We start from the raw sequence: 19,811 nt of genomic DNA, 5'->3' as shown, positions 1-19,811 counted from the left end.
ACATAGCAACGGATACAATCAAATTTTCTTCATCAAGCAAATTATGTAGATTAAAAAAATATTTATTATATAGATTTAAAAATATTTATATATATTAAAATATATATGTTATTTATAAATAATAATATTTATAATATTCATATTATTTGCTTCAACATTGTTGTTACTTGAATTGAATATACATTAATTAGGATATATAATTTCTGATTTGTTCAATTAAATCTAACAATAAAAATTGTGTTATTGTCTTTACAAAATTACAAAAATTTAAATAAAATTAATTTTATTAAAATAAAAATAACGAATAGAATGATATCAAATACGAAAGGATGAATTCTTTCATAAAAATCATACTATTGACATATTCAAAATGTTTAAACAAGAAATGCTTGGAAAGTTATCATCTCGTTCTATTAATTCAGTGACTCGTTTTCAGAGTAGAATAGATGTAATATGGCTCCGAAGGGTCTCTCTTCTTTCGGCCAAACTCGTTTTACAGGAATGCCTTAACACATGAACTTGCACGAGTGTGAATTTCACAAGCCAATTCAAATGTGCCTTGACACTCGTTGACAAATTCATATATTAAGGCATTCCTGTGATCGTGTGTAAGTGGATAGAACAGATCATAGATATAGTAGTATGAATAGACGGGAATATGCAGTCGCTAATTAAACGCTACCAAATGATTGGTAGAAACCGAATGTTACTAGAGATTAACTTAAACTGCATTGAAAACGGGCATTGACAGCTTGTGGCGGTACTTTTTTTATACCCTTTACTATTTTCATGGTTAGATTAGGTTAGTCTATATGCGATGTTGTGTTTCTGTTATACAAGAGTACGTGAAATAGAAAGTTGACGTCTCACAGTTAAAATATAGAATGGAGATTTCTGTAATCAATCAGCTGTTCCTTTGAACAGATATCACAAATCTACGTGATATAACGTTATAAAAATTATGAAACAATGAAAATAAACAGTAAATATATTCGTAACCCGTTTATCGCTTAAGTTTTGTTATGAAAATGACGTATCCCGGGCTGGTACTTCTCGTCGGAGTTGGAGTTGGAATAGCGACTTTCTTGTATTATGTGTTCACTGAAAGTAATCGTGAGAATGGACAACAACTACAATATTCTAGAAATCGAAGATCATCGGACCGTTATGACGACTGGACGATGGCATCTCACCGATCTGAAAAGTATATCCATATTATATATATTACATCATTAACAACATGGTTTAACTTCTTCCTCTGTACGTTTACTTTATATTAGCAATTAGACAGTTTTATATATATATATATATATATATATATATATATATAAAACTATTACTCGCTTGTTTTTAATCTTTAAGAGAGCTGCAAGACATTATGTCAATATTATATTTTGATAAATGCTATGCGTTAAACATATATTTTAATTCCGTTTCCACATAATCAAATTTTCATGATTTAAAAAAATTCTTCAGTCTTCTAAACGTTTATAGATGTATCTGTGAACACTGCAAAAAGTGTACGAAAAAAACTTAATATTAGACAAAGTATGACATGTTTTTATAAAACATATTTATTTTCAGTACGCTGTTAAATAGAAGGAGTTCATCACACTTTTTGAGAACTAAAGAAGAAAAGGATTTTTCGAATAAAGATGATGTGAACAATTGTTCAATTTGCCAATATGCATTAATTGAATCAGAAGTAACAGAGGTGCAACCTTGTAAACATAATTTTCACAAAGCTTGCATTGATGAATTAAAAAAATTTGATCCCACGGTAAAATCCAAATACTAACATGACCATAAGAAGCCTTTGAAAAATAGAAATTAATAAATATATTATTTATGTTGCAGGCTGTTTGTCCTAATTGTAGAACTGTAATGAGCAAACACGCTATTTAAATTTATTATTACATTATATCAGTAGCGGATCTATTGGTATGCTGATGAAGTTTAAGCTTCAGAACTTTGGACTTACCAACCAAATATTCTAACTATTTCTGTATTTGTAGTTGCATTATGCAATTATAAAATATTAATTTTATAAATATAAATTATTTTTCTTTTCTTTTTTGTTGTTGTTTTTGTTTTCTTGAAAAAGTTTTATTTTTGATAAATATTTATAAATTGTTTTTTTCTTTTTTGTTTTTGTTTTCTTGAAGTTTTATTTTTTTGATAAACTAGAGCTTGAAATTATTGAATATATTAATCCGCTACTGCATTATACATTTCTTTTGGACTGTTGTACAGTCATTGACTATTATAATAATTATTAATTATTAATATATCTATTAATAGTAACATTTCTTACATAGTTTTATTTTTACCATAATTGTTTACCATAATCATATAACATATTTAAAATAATATATACATATTGTTACACAATCTTTTCATATTTAATTTTTCATTGAATTAATCAGATTATATGTATATATATTTTCCAAATTTTTATTTTTAATCATATATTTCGCAGAAAATAAAAAAATAAGGTTTTTAAGAATTGTTACAAATTTATTAGGTAAATACATATGTATGGATCTTTTTGGTGGATATTTTAAAATTGTAAATTGATTGATTTCTAAGAAAAAAAACCAATATAATTCACGATATATATATATAAATATAATATAAATTGAACATCTATATTGTTTGAGCAAAAATAACTTTCATGATTGCACAATATAAATGCAGAGAAATGTCAAATGTAAATTTATCTCTTTTTTTTCTGTTTTAAATGAAATAATCTTATTAAGATTATAATTTACGTTAATAAAATATAATTTTTTTTTTTAACTCAAATTAATAGCACAAAAATTTCGATTATGTTTATTTAGGAGTCATTTTAGGAAAATTATATCTAGTGACCTGTACTATATTTGTTGGCTGTGTTATAAATAAAAAATTATTTTTATTTAATTTTAATAACATAATAAAAGAAATTAAAAATTATACGAATACTCAATGTTAATATAGATAATTAATATAATGAGACACACCACAGTTGTTCTGTTTTATTTCTTTTTTGTTCATCATAAATTAACTCGAAAACTTCTCTTTCGTGATATTTCAATGACAGTCATCGTGGCTACTTGCAGATATGCTTACGTACTGCAACATAAAGCGGTACATACGCGCGACAGTACATGTTCTGCAACGTTTGTCTAGTGAACGGCACGGAAAGTGAGGTAGTCGCACTTTAGTCAGTTATGCGAAAAGCATTTTAACTTGGTAGATATCGACTTTTCAAAGAAAACTCCACCTTTCATGTTATTGTTTTTCTTGTACGCGTTAACTTTGAGTCAAGAATGAGGAAATGAGTGAAAAGAATGCGGATTGATAATTATCGATCGCGTTTCTCATATCAAAATGTGTCGATAGAATAAGCATGACTGGATTATTGTTCATTACACTGATTGTGACTTGTGTGGTCGCGGGATTGCGACTACCTGCAGCTGAAGAAAAACAAAGTACGTATCTCATTGTACCTATATAACTCCAAATATAGTTACAGAACAATTTAATTTATTCTTTTTAATATTTAATTTTCTTATTTAACTTTCATCTTTTTTGTTCTTGTCCTTTTTTGTGTGCAAATATGCAAATATGTAATGTTCTAATTGATGTTTTAACGCTCTATTGCGTGATTTAATATGAGAAAAAAGTGATCTATCCAATTCGCTATAATAATCACAGTATCAGAAGATACATTGTCTTTATAACTATAATATTACAAAAAGAAAAATGAAAAGAAAGAAAATTAAATCTTTCTCACGCTTGTTTTCATTAATTATTTTTTGTTAATAGTGTCGGAATGTGATTTATGTCAATAATAATCAATACGGACTGATTAATCTGCTAAATACAATATAAATTGGTTGCAAATGATCATAATATAAGCGTGAAATTAAAACTGCTTTTACTCAGCTATGACTATGATTCATAATCATTAACAGATGAATATGTTTAAAAAATGAAAAACACAAGTGTAATAAAGTTGGCACAGAATATTCTTTTTCTGTAAAGCGCTTGCGTTTATTCTGTGTACGCGAATGCTGCAGGGCTAAATATCGGTTGTCCCATTTCTGGACCGGTTTCACGATCATCGGAAGAAGCAAAGCGAGTTAAAACGGATTAAAACGAATTACACGTTAATTTTTTATCTCACCCATACTTTAGCATCTTTAAGGATATGTTAAGTGTAATATTTTAGTTAAAAATCATTGAAATTTAGAAACAATCTATTTTTTATTTTCTATTAAAATATCTGTCGTTATATATGCATTTTTTATTTTCTATTAAAATATCTGTCGTTATATATGTATTTCTTATTTTATATTAAAATATCTGTCGTTGTATAAAGTCTAATTGATAAAATACAAGAACACCTGCGAGCTTATTTTATCGCTTTTGAACTAGTATAATGGGGTTACGAGATTCTCGTGCTGACCTACGTGCCCATTTCTTGTAATACAGCGAGGACAGGTAGGCGACCGGAGTTAAAGATGTACGCACACCTAATTATAATTAATAGAGTTAAATATTTTAAAAGTGAATTCAAAGTATTCTTTTTTGTTTTTATATTTTAATTTATAGTCAAGAAAAAGATTTAATAAAAAAAGCTTTTTAGCCTGTTCGGTTTCTGTTTGCTCTAATCTTCTTAGTTTGAAAACTATGTGCATGTATATATTTGTATGATACGTGCTCCGATAAAACTATGTGTTGTATTTATATTGAACGCATTGTCTCGCAATGATTATTTTTCTATATTCTAGTAAGAAGATTAACACAAGATTGGGCACCTTTAGTATGGCTTGCGCCTGGAGAACGATTCTTGCCTCTTGGTGTGACTGAATTTCTCGATAACGTGCAATCAGACCAATATTATCTTCGCACTAAAATAGACGTAGGTAAATGACATGAATGCGTAACACACACACACACACACACACACACACACACACACACACACGCGCGCGCGCGCGCGCGCGCGCGTAAGAAAAGTAAACACTTAAAGATGTATTGGTTATATTAGTTATTAGTTAAAAGTTGTTAAAATTTAAAAACATTTTTAACGCACACTAAAATATCAAATAGATATAAGTACAGGCGTAACACAAAGTATGAATGTTATAATAATAATGATACAATATCGATATTTTAAATGATACAATTTTGACAGAATCCTTATTAAAGAATCAATCGTCCTTCTTATATGGCCGAAAACCCGCTGGAACTGTGCCCGTCTATGCTCTTGTGAAAAATTGCGTTTTCCGAGACATGCGATTACGCGTAACGAAAAATAAACCAGCGCCGAAGAACAAACAGAACGCTGTAACATTGCTACAGGATCCGGGAGTTTTGTCTCCACAACAGATTGCCGATACTAATGATCTAAAAACACACTTTACATTACAAGAACAATTGCAACAGGTAAAATATGAAAACAGAAATATAAGAAATACGACTTTTACATCTTTTGGAAATTTTAAATATTGAATTGTAATCACCACAGACTACCTCTTCTTTTTTTCATCTATAAGAAAATAAGAATAAAGTTATACTGTTTCAAACAGCGTTTTCGGCGCCCCTCATGTACCTACTGTTATAAAATCCAGGACTATTCAAATAAATTATTGTTGATTAATGAATCTAAAGCAAAAGTTTTAAACTGAAAATGCTAAATTATTAATGCTTGGTGTAAAAATTAATTTCAGATGGTAAGAGAACCACGATTTGAAAAAATCAGAAAAAAAAACGGATATCAGAAGATTCACTTCCATGTAACTTATTGGATGTTCTATCCGTTCAGTGAGGGAAAAACAATTTGCATGCTGGATCTTGGATTTCTTGGCAGCTGGCCAGTACCCACTGTGGGTGGTGTGTGCATAGGTACGCTCAAAGAATATGGCAGTCATATTGGCGATTGGGAACATATGAGTCTTTATTTCCAGGTATAATTCCTTCTTTAGAAATTTTTCAAATAAATCCGATTCTTTGTTTACCTTTGAATATTGTACGGTTATCTAAAATAAAATGTATTCTATAATATAGTATTGTTATTTAGAATAATGAGCATCCTTTGGCGATGTACGTGTCAGCGCATGACGTCGGTGCATTTTATCGGTACGATCAGCAAAATGGCACTTTCATTTACGAAAGTCAAGAAACAAGGAAGGGTCTTTTCCAAAAACTGACGTTTCCTGAAAAAGTTTACACGGCCGGTGGTTCGCACCCGATTTTATTCAGTGCACGCGGTTCCCACGGACTCTGGACAGCTCCAGGAAAACACAAGTTTGTTCGAGTCCCTCGTCTGTATGACGAAAGTGGATTTGGAATCGCTTGGCCGACATGGAAAAGACTGGAATTGCTCTTAGAAAAAAATAACGAGCCCTTACCGGGCTGGATGATTTTTAAAGGCAAATGGGGTAATCCTAGCAGTAATTGTCATCCGCTAGCAAAATTAGGTTTGAACATTTGCGAATTTGTAGATGGTCCGACTGGAATTCCTATGAAAAAATATAATTTTCAGTGTTAAAGCCTACGTCAGTCAATTGAATAAGAACTGTGACAGTCCTTAACTATAATATGTGCTTAACACTTACAAAATAAACGAATGTGATAGTGCGTGCAAAGCGTCAAATTGTCGGCGAGATTTTAGAACAAGAATGCAAGAAGTGATTTTTTTTATAAGCTAAAGGAAGATTCTGCCATCTCATTTTATTTGAATAATCAATATTTATTTTTATGAATAATTAAAAAATTCTTATAATAATTAATAAAAAAATAATTTAGTGCCTTTATAAATGTGTTCATTTAGCGAAAGCTTCATTGAAAATTGACAATCAATATAAAATAATAACAAAAGAGAATTCGATCCTTACAATTTGCATATGTATCAGCATTAGCACTTAGCAGATGATAAGTGGTATCATTGCTGATGCAAGATTGATACGCATTTCGTGCATCTGTAGAGCAGTAACAGTAGGTAAATTATTTTGCAGTAATTGACTGATTGACAGAATTCACAATCGCGTTACTCTCTCCACTCTCAAATGTTGTAGAGACTTTATTCATTTTTCTATACTCTTAATGCAATGTAGAACTTCTTAACGGTTAAATATTTATCATTGAGAAATAACTCGACACTAAGCAGATTTATTCAGAAATCTCATCTTCATCTGCTCCTTCGATACCAATGCTACGTATGCCATTTCTCAACAATGGTGTACCCTTATCTTTTGCTAAAACACGTGCATTCAATACAATTTTCAATGGTGTACCCGACGAGCAACACATCACTTCAACATTCTCTTTTAGTATTTTTTCTTTAGATGCCAACAGCTCTATCTTCAACCTGATAAAAATACCTATTATTTCAACTTTTGCATTAACTTAAATAAGTGTAATGTGTGTGTACTAATTAAACTCTTAATTGTTAAGACATCAAAATGCTTAATTATAAATTAAAAAAGTTGACATTTAATTTAAAGATAATATATTAATTAAAAATTATAGAATATTATTATATATAGAAATAATAGAATAATCTATTTTGTTTTATGAAAATAAATTTTAGAATTTTGATGTTAGATATGAATTTAAAGATCATAAGAACCCTCAGAAATCAAATATGATGAAAATAGAATAATTTTTCCAAATTATAGCTGCTATATTGATTAAAGTTAGTTATGAGAATTTAATTAGTTTTATACCTTAAAGCGTCTTTTTCTTGTGTAAAATCGACAACGTGGCAATTTGCATTGTAATTTCCTGCGATTACTGCTGGAGCTGCTGTTTGTTCTTCTGGATGAATACACATATTCCATGGTACTGAGAATTCTATGTGATATCTAAAATTAATATACAGAATATATGAATGTCTTCCTTTTTTTATATTTTTTGTGTATATCAATAAAAATAGTAATAGTTTTGTAATTATATTACAATAAAAACTATTTAAACTCTTAATTTTTAGTATTTCAAAGAAACAGTAATTGTTAAACTCCAAAATATTAATTTAGCTCATAAATTTTGTTACAACAAATGACCTGTGATGCAATTGCAAAAATCCTAGATGAACATCAATATGGCCATGTCGTTGTGGCTGTACCATAATATTGTTATCCTTTCCAAGTCCACTTCCACCACTGAAGTGTACATGCTGCTCTAAACACATAAAAGATAAATAAATTAAAAGTAAGATATTTTACGTATAACTTTTTAGTAACTTTTATTATCAACAATTATTTGTTTAAATAAATATATAATACAAGTCATATATGACTATATTAATTTTAAAAGAGTGAGAAGAATATTATCAATTTTCCAAATTTTGAACTTAATTTATCTAATAGTAAAATTTCATATGAAAGAAAGAAAGAGAACGTTACTCTATATTTTCGATTTATTTTTATACAAGAAATCATCATCATTTCGCTTAATAAATATGCAATTAAAATAATCGCATTATACTAACTAATTGACATATAGATAGAAAAGTGGTACGTGATTATGCATTAGAAAATTGAAAACAAAAGTTCTTATAAAAATAAACGTATGATCATTGCATACAAAAAAGATAACTAAATACCTTTATCTCCCATTTTCCGTAAAATAGTTTAAAAAATTTGACAATTGTATTTTCATACTGCTTGCGAATTATATTAATGAAACCAATCAAATCATTGTTGCTTCAAACAACTCACACATATTCAAAATTTGTAATTTAGGTTATGAACTGATAATCCTAAACTATATACATACTAGAGAGTACAAACTTCTTCTAACAGTGAAGGTCAGTTTCAACGCCGCCCAGTTTTGAAACCCTGAGAAAATTAAAATGAGTGATGAGTAGTGAAGAACAAGTTTAGATGGAAATACTCGTACACTTGCAAACTTTGTGCATGTAGTGACCGCACCTATTATTTGCGGCATTCACATACATTTATACATACGCTTGCACATGCATTTTCATATAAGTTATTAAAAACTTCAAAATAATTTAAAAGTGCGAATAAAGTAGAGAATTTCACAAGAGAAAATGTACTTGCTGGCGAGATGGACTCGATTCCAACACCATCCTTTTTTTATTAATAAAAAAGAATGGTACATGTAGAGCCACAGAGAAATTTGCACTACTGCACATAATGTGATACAGGAACAATAATAGAATAAAATGCGAAATCGTATTTTGGTAATAAGGAAATAAAGGTAAGTCAAGTAACGCAATGCACAAGTATATGTACTTACAAATAAATATAGAACATAAATAAAGAAGAATACAACAATATTTATGTACATCTCGTTAAAATATTTATTTATTAAAACATCTTCAATTTACTATCTATTGAGTATATATTTTATAAAGTACAAACATTGTTTTTTATCTAAATAAATTTTCATTAAGTTTTATGAATACTATAAATTTACATAAGAAGATACTCATATTATATACATCTCTAGAATTGTCATATAGAATAAATAAAAATTTTCATTTGCATTATACTCGTGCACAAAAATTAACCATAATATTACAAATAAAGAACATGAACTTTAGGATTCATCAGGATATAAATAAAATTTAAAACAATTCATGCAATTGCGCATAGTGGATTTCAATTTCAATAACAGTTCCTGATCTGTTTTTACATCAGATATTGTTGTACCATCACCTAATATGTCTAAAAGTGCTGAATGACTAATACCCAATTCAAGCCACATAAGTCTTTTGATATTATTTAAAGATGTTTCGCGTGGTAATTTTTTAACTATATCTAATAATATTTCTATTTGCTTCTTATATATTCTCATCTGTCTATCTTTGTCTTGCACAAAGTCTGCAAAATACTTGAATGCTAAGGATATATATAAAAAAATTTCTCCATAAATTATCACATGTTTCTCCATAGTAAAAAATTCCATTGCTATTTCAAACCAATTTACAAGCTTTTGAAAAACTATTGTAATATCACTTAAATTTGACAAATATTTATCAGAGATCTGAATAAATGAAATCTCATCTTTTAGCTCTTCTTCCAAATCAGTAAATATTAAACATTGTGCTAATTTTTCTTCGGATTTTGTAGAATTGGAACATTCTAAGTTATCAACTTGACAAGATTGATTTTCTTTACTTGGTAATAATTTTTCTTTTGACGCATGGAAAAGCTGAATTCCATATTGTCCGCATAATTTAGCAATTTTCGCATACTCATATGGATACTCTGTACACAACGTATTCGATAGAAAATTTGAATCTCTGTTACTTATTGTTGTCTCTGTCATCTTTGTCAATGTTTCCACATTAGCTTTCTTAAGCATACAGTATGCAGCGGCAATATAATGTCTAGCTTCAGTAAAGCGATTGTGGTGTATAAAATATAGAGATAAGTCAGCTGCAGTCATAGCCCAATCCTTATAATATTGATGTATAGACTCTTCCTTTATTAGATTGTTCAATAAATTATGCATACAGTTAACAAATTCATCCATGTCATACATGTTGTCTGGATTAAAGATATTGTCTATTAATAGCGTTTGTAATATTTCTAGGTAAAATTCGTCTAAAACCATTTTAGTATCCAATTCTTTTGCATCTTCTCCAATGCCAAGTGTAATTGCAATATCAATAGGAGTAGAATATTCATTTTTTGTGTATTTAACATACGTGTTGAGAGCACAAAATAAAAAATCCTTATTTTCTTCTAATTTTTGTTGTTCAAACAAAATAAATGAAATTTTATTATATGCTTTCATAACTATCAAAATAGCTTTACTATCTAGCTCTTTGCCTTCTAACACACCTAGACATGCTAGGAAGAATTTCTTTGCATTTGTATATAGGCTGCATGTATTTTGTTCCATTTTATTTTCTATTTTCATGCTATCAAGTAGGGTGTCGGTATTTTTTTCTATATTTTCTTCTATTTTCATGTATATTATACCAAAATTTAATAAAGTTAATGCAAAAGCTACAATGTTATCAAATTCTATATCTGTTTTGTTGGTCATTGGTTTAATCATCTTAAGTATTTTGCTTTCTAGTGTTGTAAATATCTTGTTTTCTTTTTTTGGAAATTTTCCTATTCTATTTAATGAAAAACTAAGTATTTCAAATGATGTTTTCAACATTTCTCGAAATTTTTCATCAATATTCAGCATGATTTTTTCGGTTAATTCCTCAGCTAAACATAGATAAATATTAAAAGATTATTTTATGAATTTTATAGAAAAGTATTTTAAACAGATTTTTACTTACAATTATTACCAGATATGCTCCTCTGTTTCGATAAATATAAATCAGTCAGCTTTAAAATTCCAAACTTTTTAGACATTTTTGTTTAATATCGGGATGTGTTCTCTTATCAATAACTCACAAAATTATTATTATTGTACACGTGGCGAATTTATTCAACGTGTCATGAAGAATGAATTAGAAGGATTTCTGATTGATGTAAAAATAGGTTAAACCGTGAGAAAAATAATAGGTGAATTGAACAAGAATTCCAAAATACGAAGAGTGAGGTAATAAATCTGATTGGCTACGCCATACAAATATCGATAGACATACACATATATATCGATAAAGAATGATAAAGGTCGATATCAAAATTTAATAATGCAGATCTAATCGGCATATTTGGATCATATTAATTGTTTTCATTCTTCATCTGTTATTAAAATATTCTCACAAGGTAACATTCTGTTTCTGTTGTTTCTACAAATATATAATAAACAAATTGAACATACATTAAAAATAGACAGCATATTCCTCTTAAATTATTTAAATGAAAAGGCGCGTTTGTATTTTGCATTTAGTTTTTGTTATATGTTAATTTCATTTTAATCTTTCCTAGCGCACGGAAGTTCGTAGTTCATGGTTCCATTGATGTTGATCGAAGATGGATTACGAAATAATATTGATAACAATCGATCTCAAAAATAATCCACTAACATTCATGTCGCACGCAAATAGCGGAAACTAAGCCGAGCTCTGCGCTAAGTATCCCTCGAAAAATGTCGAGGCGGTTGCTTTCGAATTTTCAGTAACTAGTTGTGTTAAAACATTATCTTTACACGAGATTATTTTTGTATCTTTTAATTTATGTTTGTTTGAAAAAAAGGAAAGAGGAGTGAAAAGAATAATATATAAAAGTAAAAAAGAAACAATTATAGAAATCATGCTTTTATTATTTTTATTTCTTACTGTTTTATTATAAAGGACAGTAGTTTATAAATTTTTTATAGATACAGTTTCTAAAAATACTGGGGTATAGTTTTAAAATTTTAGATGGACCTTATACTCCTTTATATATACAATTATTGTAATATTATATTTATCAAAAGTAATATTCTTTCTATTTGTCATAATGTTTATTGTATTTAGACAGTATTTACAGTAAAAGAAGTTTATTCCTTTCTTCTCTAAAAAAAAGTAGAAACAGAAAAAAAAGAACATTCGTATAATTTTCCAATAATTTTTTTGGATTACACATTACGTTTTGATTTGTCGTTTTATAATATTTTATGTAAGTACCAAAATTTAATTATCAGTATTTATATGAATCGACGCATTTTCTATCGGAAAATATCTTTTCACATAAAAAAATCTGTTGAAATAGAATCAAACTATGTCCAATAAGTAGATATTACATAGAAAAGTATAAAAATTTTATAGAAAGAAAATTTAAGCATTTGTTATTGGCATTTAAAAATGTAATGACTATACAAAAATGAGTTAAAGATTTTTGAAATTTTAAAACAATCTATTTCTCTTATTTCATATAAAACACTAAATAAATTTTTACTATACGAACAATTACAATATCATTAACATTAATTTAACGTTTTTTTTATAAAAAAACTTTCCAATTAATGCATCTCAATAAAATATTTATTTATTAAAACATCTTTTATTTACTATCTATGTTGAGTATACATTTTATAAAATACAAACATTGTTTTTTCATCTAAATAAATTTCCATTAAGTGTTATGAATACTATAAATATTACATTGGAAGATAGTCATATTATATACATCTCTAGAATTGCCATATAGAATTAATAAAAATTTTCATTTACATTATACTCGTGCACAAAAATAAACCATAATATTACAAATAAAGAACATGAACTTTAGGATACATCTAAATATAATTTAAAACAATCCATGCAATTGCGCATATTGGTTTCCAATTTCAATAACAGTTCCTGATCTGTTTTTACATCAGATATTGTTGTACCATCACCTAATATGTCTAAAAGTGCTGAATGACTAATACCCAATTCAAGCCACATAAGTCTTTTGATATTATTTAAATATGATTTGCGTGGTAATTTTTTAACTGTTTCATATAAAAATGCTATTTGCTTCTTATATATTATCATCCGTTTATCTTTGTGTTGCTCAAAGCCTGCAAAATACTTGTATGCTATGGATATATATAATATAATTTCTCCATGAGTTATCACGTGTTTCTCCATAGTAAAAAATTTCATTGCTGAATTAAACCATTCCAAAACCTGTTCAAAAACTATTTTTAAATCACTGACATTTGACAAATATTTATCAGAGATCTGAATAAATAAAATCTCATCTTTTAGCTCTTTTTTCAAATTAGTAAATAATAAACATTCTGCTGATTTTTCTTCGGATTTTGTAGAATTGGAACATTCTAAGTTATCAACTTGACAAGACTGATTTTCTTTACTTGGTAACAATTTTTCTTTTGACGCATGCAAAAGCTGAATTCCATATTGTCCGCATAATTTAGCAATTTTCGCATACTCATATGGATACTCTGTACACAATGTATTCGATAGTAAATTTGAATCTCTGTCATTTATTGTTGTCTCTGTTATCTTTGTTAATGTTTCCACATTGGCTTTCGTAATCATATAGGATGCAGCGGCAATATAATGTCTAGCTTCAGTAAAGCGATTGTGGTGTATAAAATATAGAGATAAGTCAGCTGCAGTTATAGCCCAATCCTTATAATATTGACGTATAGACTCTTCCTTTATTAGATTGTTCAATAAATTATGCATACAGTTAACAAATTCATCCATGTTGTCTGGATTAAAGATATACTCTATTAATAGCGTTTCTAATATTTCTAGGTAAAAATTGTCTAAAATCATTTTAGTATCCAATTCTTTTGAATCTTCTCCAATGCCAAGTGTAATTGCAACATCAATAGGAGTAGAATATTCATTTTTTGTGTATTTAACATACGTGTTGAGAGCACGAAATAAAAAATCCTTATTTTCTTCTAATTTTTTTTGTTTACACGAAATAAATGAAATTTTATTATATGCTTTCATAACTATCAAAATAGCTTTACTATCTAGCTCTTTGCCTTCTAACACACCTAGACATGCTAGGAAGAATTTCTTTGCATTTGTATATAGGCTGCATGTATTTTGTTCCATTTTATTTTCTATTTTCATGCTATCAAGTAAGGTGTCGGTATTTTTTTCTATATTTTCTTCTATTTTCATGTATATTATACCAAAATTTAATAAAGTTAATGCAAAAGCTACAATGTTATCAAATTCTATATCTGTTTTGTTGGTCATTGGTTTAATCATCTTAAGTATTTTGCTTTCTAGTGTTGTAAATATCTTGTTTTCTTTTTTTGGAAATTTTCCTATTTTATTTAATGAAAAACTAAGTATTTCAAATGATGTTTTCAACATTTCTCGAAATTTTTCATCAATATTCAGCATGATTTTTTCGGTTAATTCCTCAGCTAAACATAGATAAATATTAAAAGATTATTTTATGAATTTTATAGAAAAGTATTTTAAACAGATTTTTACTTACAATTATTACCAGATATGCTCCTCTGTTTCGATAAATATAAATCAGCCAGGTTTAGAATTCCAAACTTTTTAGACATTTTTGTTTAATATCTGGATGTGTTCTCTTATCAATAACTCACAAAATTATTATTATTGTACACGTGGCGAATTTATTCAACGTGTCATGAAGAATGAATTAGAAAGATTTCTGATTGATGTAAAAATAGGTTAAACCGTGAGAAAAATAATAGGTGAATTGAACAAGAATTCCAAAATACAAAGAGTGAGGTAATAAATCTGATTGGCTACGCCATACAAATATCGATAGACATACAAATATATATCGATAAAGAATGATAAAGGTCGATATCAAAATTTAATAACTCAGATCTAATCGGCATATTTGGATCATTTTAAATGTTTTCATTCTTCATCTGTTATTAAAATATTCTCACAAGGTAACATTTTGTTTCTGTTGTTTCTACAAATATATAATAAACAAATTACATGAACATACATTAAAAAAGGACAGCATATTTTTCTTGAATTATTTAATGAAAAGACGCGTTTGCATTTTGCATTTAGTTTTTGTTATATGTTAATTTCATTTTAATCTTTCCTAGCGCACGGAAGTTCGTAGTTCATGGATCCACTGATGTTGATCGAAGATGGATTACGAAATAATATTGATAACAATCGATCTCAAAAATAATCCACTAACATTCATGTCGCACGCAAATAGCGGAAACTAATAGCGTTTTCGATTATACAGGATTTGAACGACCCAAGATTGGTTAATGACGTCATTGCAACCTCTCCACCAATGAAAGACTTGCATTTATAGTAAAATAGTGATTGATCAACCCTAGATCGTTCAAACCCCGTTTATTCGAAAACGCTATAAGCCGAGCTCTGCGCTAAGTATCCCTCGAAAAATGTCGAGGCGGTTGCTTTCGAATTTCCAGTAACTAGTTGTGTTAAAACATCGTTATCTTTACACGAGATTATTTTTGTATCTTTTAATTTATGTTTGTTTGAAAAAAAGGAAGGGAGTGAAAAGAGAATAATATATAAAAGTAAAAATGAAACAATTATAGAAATCATGTTTTTATTATTTTTATTTCTTACTATTTTATTATAAAGGACAGTAGTTTATAAATTTTTTATAGATACAGTTTCTAAAAATACTGGGGTATAGTTTTAAAATTTTAGATGGACCTTATACTCCTTTATATATACAATTATTGTAATATTATATTTATCAAAAGTAATATTCTTTCTATTTGTCATAATGCTTTATTGTATTTAGACAGTATTTATATATATATATATACAGTAAAAAAAGTTTATTCCTTTTTTCTCTAAAAAAAAGTAGAAGCAGAAAAAAAAGAACATTCGTATAATTTTCCAATGATTTTTTTGGATTACTTATTACGTATTGATTTGTCGTTTTATAATATTTTATGTGAGTACCAAAATTTAATTATCAGTATTTATATGAATCGACGCATTTTCTATCGGAAAATATCTTTTCACATAAAAAAACCTGTTAAAATAGAATCAAACTATGTACAATAAGTAGATATTACATAGAAAAATATTAAAATTTTATAGAAAGAAAATTTAAGCATTTGTTATTGGCATTTAAAAATGTAATGACTATACAAAAATGAGTTAAAGATTTTTGAAATTTTAAAACAATCTATTTCTCTTATTTTATATAAAACACTAAATAAATTTTTACTATACAAACAATTACAATATCATTAACATTAATTTAACGTTTTTTTTTTATAAAAAAAATTTCCAATTATTGCATCTCAATAAAATATTTATTTATTAAAACATCTTTCATTTACTATCTATATTGAGTATACATTTTATAAAGTACAAACATTGTTTTTTTATCTAAATAAGTTTCCATTAAATTTTATGAATACTATAAATATTACACTAGAAGATAGTCATATTATATACATCTCTAGCATTGTCATATAGAATTAATAAAAATTTTCATTTCCATTATACTTGTGCACAAAAATAAACCATATTAAAAATAACCATGAACTTTAGGTACATCTAAATATGATTGAAAACAAGTCATGCTATTGTACTTACAGATTTCTATTTTCGATAATAGTTCCCGATCTGTTTTTACATCAGATATTGTTATATCATCACCCAATATGTTGAAAAGTACTAAATAAGTAATACCCAATTCAAGCCACATAAATGTTTTGGTATTATATAAAAATGTTTCATGTGGTAATTTTTGAACTGTTTCAAATAAAAGTGCTATTTGCTTCTTATATATTATCATCCGTTTATCTTTGTCTTGCTCAAAGCCTGCAAAATATTTGTATGCTCTGGATATATATAATATAATTGCTCCATGAATTGTCGCGTCCTTCTCCATAGTAAAATATTTTATTGCTATTTCAAACCATGCTATAACCTTTTCAAAAACTATTTTAATATCACTTAAATTTGACAAATATTTATCAGAGATCTGAGTAAATAAAATCTCATCTTTTAGCTCTTTTTCCAAATTAGTAAATAATAAACATTCTACTGATTTTTCTTCGGATTTTGTAGAATTAGAACATTCTAAGTTATCAATTTGACAAGATTGATTTTCTTTACTTGGTAATAATTTTTCTTTTGACGCATGTAAAAGCTGAATTCCATATTGTCCGCATAATTTAACAATTTTCGCATACTCATATGGATACTCTGTACACAATGTATTCGATAGTAAATTTGAATCTCTGTCATTTATTGTTGTCTCTGTTATCTTTGTTAATGTTTCCACATTAACTTTCTTAAGCATACAGTATGCAGCGGCAATATAATGTCTAGCTTCAGTAAAGCGATTGTGGTGTATAAAATATAAAGATAAGTCAGCTGCAGTCATAGCCCAATCCTTATAATATTGACGTATAGACTCTTCCTTTATTAGATTGTTCAATAAATTGTGCATACAGTTAACAAATTCATGTTTGTTGTCTGGATTACGTGTATACTCTATTGATAACTCTCTTAATATTTTTATGTAAAGAAGGTCCAAAAACGTCTTAGTATCCAATTCTTTTGCATCTTCTTCAAGGCCAAGTGTAATTGCAACAATAATAGGAGTAGGATATTCATTTTTTGTGTATTTAAGATACGTGTTGAGAGCAGCAAGTAAAAATTCACAATGTTCTTCTAATCTTTGTTGTTTTGAACAAATAATTGAAATGCTATTATATGCTCTCATAACTGTCAAAATAGTTTTACTATCTAGCTGTTTGCCTTTTAACACACTTAGACATGCTAGGAAGAATTTCTCTGCTTTTGCATGTAGAGTGTCTGCATTTTTTTTAATTTTTTCTTCCTTGTCCATGTATATTATACCAAAATTAAGTAAAGTTAATGCAAAAGCTACAATATTATCAAATTCTGTATCTGGTTTGTTGGTCATTGGTTTAATCATCTTAAGTATTTTGCTTTCTAATGTTGTAAATATCTTGTTTTCTTTTTTTGTAAATTTTCCTATTTCATTTAATGAAAAACTAAGTATTTTATATGATGTTTTCAACATTTCTCGAAAATTTTCACTAACATTCAGCGTTATTCTTTCGGTTAATTCCTCGGCTAAACATAGATAAATATTAAAAGATTATTTTATGAATTTTATAGAAAAGTATTTTAAACAGATTTTTACTTACAATTATTACCAGATATGCTCCTCTGTTTCGATAAATATAAATCAACTAGCTTTAGAATTTCAAACATTTCAGACATTTTTGTTTAATATCGGGATGTGCTCTCTTATCAATAACTCACAAAATTATTATTATTGTACACGTGGCGAATTTATTCAACGTGTCATGAAGAATGAATTGGAAGGATTTCTGATTGATGTAAAAATAGGTTAAACCGTGAGAAAAATAATAGGTGAATTGAACAAGAATCCTAAAATACGAAGAGTGAGGTAATAAATCTGATTGGCTACGCCATACAAATATCGATAACATACAAATATATATCGATAAAGAGTAATTAACATCGATAACAAAATTTAATAACTCAGATCTAATCGGCATATTTGGATTATTTTAAATGTTTTCATTCTTAATCTGTTATCAAGAGACACGGTAGTGTCTGGCGCCAAGTTCACGCGCAGCGCAAGACCGACCGTGTCCCAGGGAGGACAACAGGTCTAATTGACGGCTAATAGACGTCTATAAACGTCTATAGACGTCTATTAGATGTCTATTAGATGTCTATTACGTTTCTTAGACCTGTTGTTCTCCCTGGAGTATCTTTACGCGAGACGGAAGGTTCAGATGAGTCGAGATTATCGGATCTCAATAACGGCTGGGCCGATTAAGTTGGTAATAGGCTCAATCGAAAGCGCATACCCAAATTACATAAGAAAAGTATGCTTGTTTTTGCTCTGTGTGCTTTATAAATCAAGATATATGCATCCAAAGTCGAGAAATCTAAAAAATCGTCATTTTTCTCGGATGTCACGCTGAAATGTAACGCATGTCTTATTGGTCAGCGTCGTCAGCACGCAACCAATCAGAACGCACTCAACTCAGATTTCTAATATGGCGGCGCTCAGACCTGTCAGCTCGCAGCTTTGATGTTATTAATTAACGTTGATATAATTAATATCGGTAGTAAAATGTATACATAACGTGTTGTGGAGACGAATAAAGATAGTGTATATCAAAATAATAGTATTATTTATGAAAAAAATTTTTTTCGATCTTAAAGTGCAGAAGTGTAGCAAGACATGTTGACAACACTCTCAAGTATTCTGTGGTTAGTGGACAGATAGAACAGTATGAAATTGACTGGAAATGATAAATATTGTTAGAACTAATTTAGTATACATAGAAAAGAAATATTAAACTTTGATATTTAATTTTATTTATTTTGGACAAGTCATACACTAAAGTCTCGAATCATGTGCTTTTTTGACAGAAAGTATGATAAAATTAAAATTTATACA

At 28.0% G+C, this 19,811-nt stretch overlaps 6 protein-coding genes across 9 annotated transcripts; 2 read left to right on the top strand and 4 right to left on the bottom strand.

Annotated features, from left to right (window-relative positions):
• Positions 1-775: 775 nt before the first annotated feature.
• Positions 776-2,071, top strand: LOC105677239 (uncharacterized). The gene is made up of 3 exons (XM_012375700.2): positions 776-1,204; positions 1,585-1,780; positions 1,858-2,071. Exons 1-3 carry the CDS (start codon positions 1,023-1,025, stop codon positions 1,903-1,905), a joined length of 426 nt encoding a protein of 141 aa, XP_012231123.1. The 5' UTR covers positions 776-1,022; the 3' UTR covers positions 1,906-2,071.
• Positions 2,072-2,660: 589 nt separating this feature from the next.
• Positions 2,661-7,974, top strand: LOC105677289 (uncharacterized). The gene is made up of 5 exons (XM_012375822.2): positions 2,661-3,473; positions 4,779-4,913; positions 5,186-5,436; positions 5,721-5,957; positions 6,071-7,974. Exons 1-5 carry the CDS (start codon positions 3,392-3,394, stop codon positions 6,539-6,541), a joined length of 1,176 nt encoding a protein of 391 aa, XP_012231245.1. The 5' UTR covers positions 2,661-3,391; the 3' UTR covers positions 6,542-7,974.
• On the bottom strand, positions 5,923-8,771 carry LOC105677290 (adipose-secreted signaling protein). Of its 3 annotated transcripts, none has more exons than XR_010889937.1 (5): positions 8,597-8,771; positions 8,055-8,172; positions 7,719-7,856; positions 6,609-7,360; positions 5,923-6,512 (listed from the first exon to the last, which is right to left on the bottom strand). XR_010889937.1 is itself a non-coding variant. In XM_012375823.2 (4 exons), the coding sequence occupies exons 1-4, from the start codon at positions 8,607-8,609 to the stop codon at positions 7,162-7,164; spliced, it is 468 nt and encodes a 155-aa protein (XP_012231246.1). In that variant the 5' UTR covers positions 8,610-8,771; the 3' UTR covers positions 5,923-7,161. The 3 variants fall into 3 exon arrangements, 1 of the variants encoding a protein (XP_012231246.1); XR_010889938.1 differs by having other exon boundaries at positions 6,888-7,360; XM_012375823.2 differs by having other exon boundaries at positions 5,923-7,360.
• A 477-nt stretch (positions 8,772-9,248) lies between these two features.
• On the bottom strand, positions 9,249-11,946 carry LOC105677230 (KIF-binding protein-like). Its single transcript, XM_012375688.2, has 2 exons — positions 11,264-11,946; positions 9,249-11,189 (listed from the first exon to the last, which is right to left on the bottom strand). Exons 1-2 carry the CDS (start codon positions 11,337-11,339, stop codon positions 9,559-9,561), a joined length of 1,707 nt encoding a protein of 568 aa, XP_012231111.2. The 5' UTR covers positions 11,340-11,946; the 3' UTR covers positions 9,249-9,558.
• Positions 11,947-12,275: 329 nt separating this feature from the next.
• LOC105677287 (KIF-binding protein-like) lies at positions 12,276-16,033 on the bottom strand. Its single transcript, XM_067354005.1, has 2 exons — positions 14,832-16,033; positions 12,276-14,757 (listed from the first exon to the last, which is right to left on the bottom strand). The coding sequence occupies exons 1-2, from the start codon at positions 14,905-14,907 to the stop codon at positions 13,142-13,144; spliced, it is 1,692 nt and encodes a 563-aa protein (XP_067210106.1). The 5' UTR covers positions 14,908-16,033; the 3' UTR covers positions 12,276-13,141.
• Positions 16,034-16,172: 139 nt separating this feature from the next.
• On the bottom strand, positions 16,173-19,312 carry LOC136999624 (KIF-binding protein-like). Of its 2 annotated transcripts, XM_067354007.1 has the most exons (3): positions 18,517-19,312; positions 16,928-18,442; positions 16,173-16,355 (listed from the first exon to the last, which is right to left on the bottom strand). In XM_067354007.1, exons 1-3 carry the CDS (start codon positions 18,590-18,592, stop codon positions 16,342-16,344), a joined length of 1,605 nt encoding a protein of 534 aa, XP_067210108.1. In that variant the 5' UTR covers positions 18,593-19,312; the 3' UTR covers positions 16,173-16,341. The 2 variants fall into 2 exon arrangements, with proteins under 2 accessions (XP_067210108.1, XP_067210107.1); XM_067354006.1 differs by lacking the exon at positions 16,173-16,355 and having other exon boundaries at positions 16,363-18,442.
• Positions 19,313-19,811: the final 499 nt, after the last annotated feature.

The sequence above is a fragment of the Linepithema humile genome, chromosome 4, assembly GCF_040581485.1.
Source record: "Linepithema humile isolate Giens D197 chromosome 4, Lhum_UNIL_v1.0, whole genome shotgun sequence".
In the NCBI taxonomy this organism is placed as follows: Eukaryota; Metazoa; Arthropoda; class Insecta; order Hymenoptera; family Formicidae; genus Linepithema; species Linepithema humile.
Note: the sequence above shows the minus strand (reverse complement) of the source record. Positions and strands in the feature narration are given on the sequence as shown.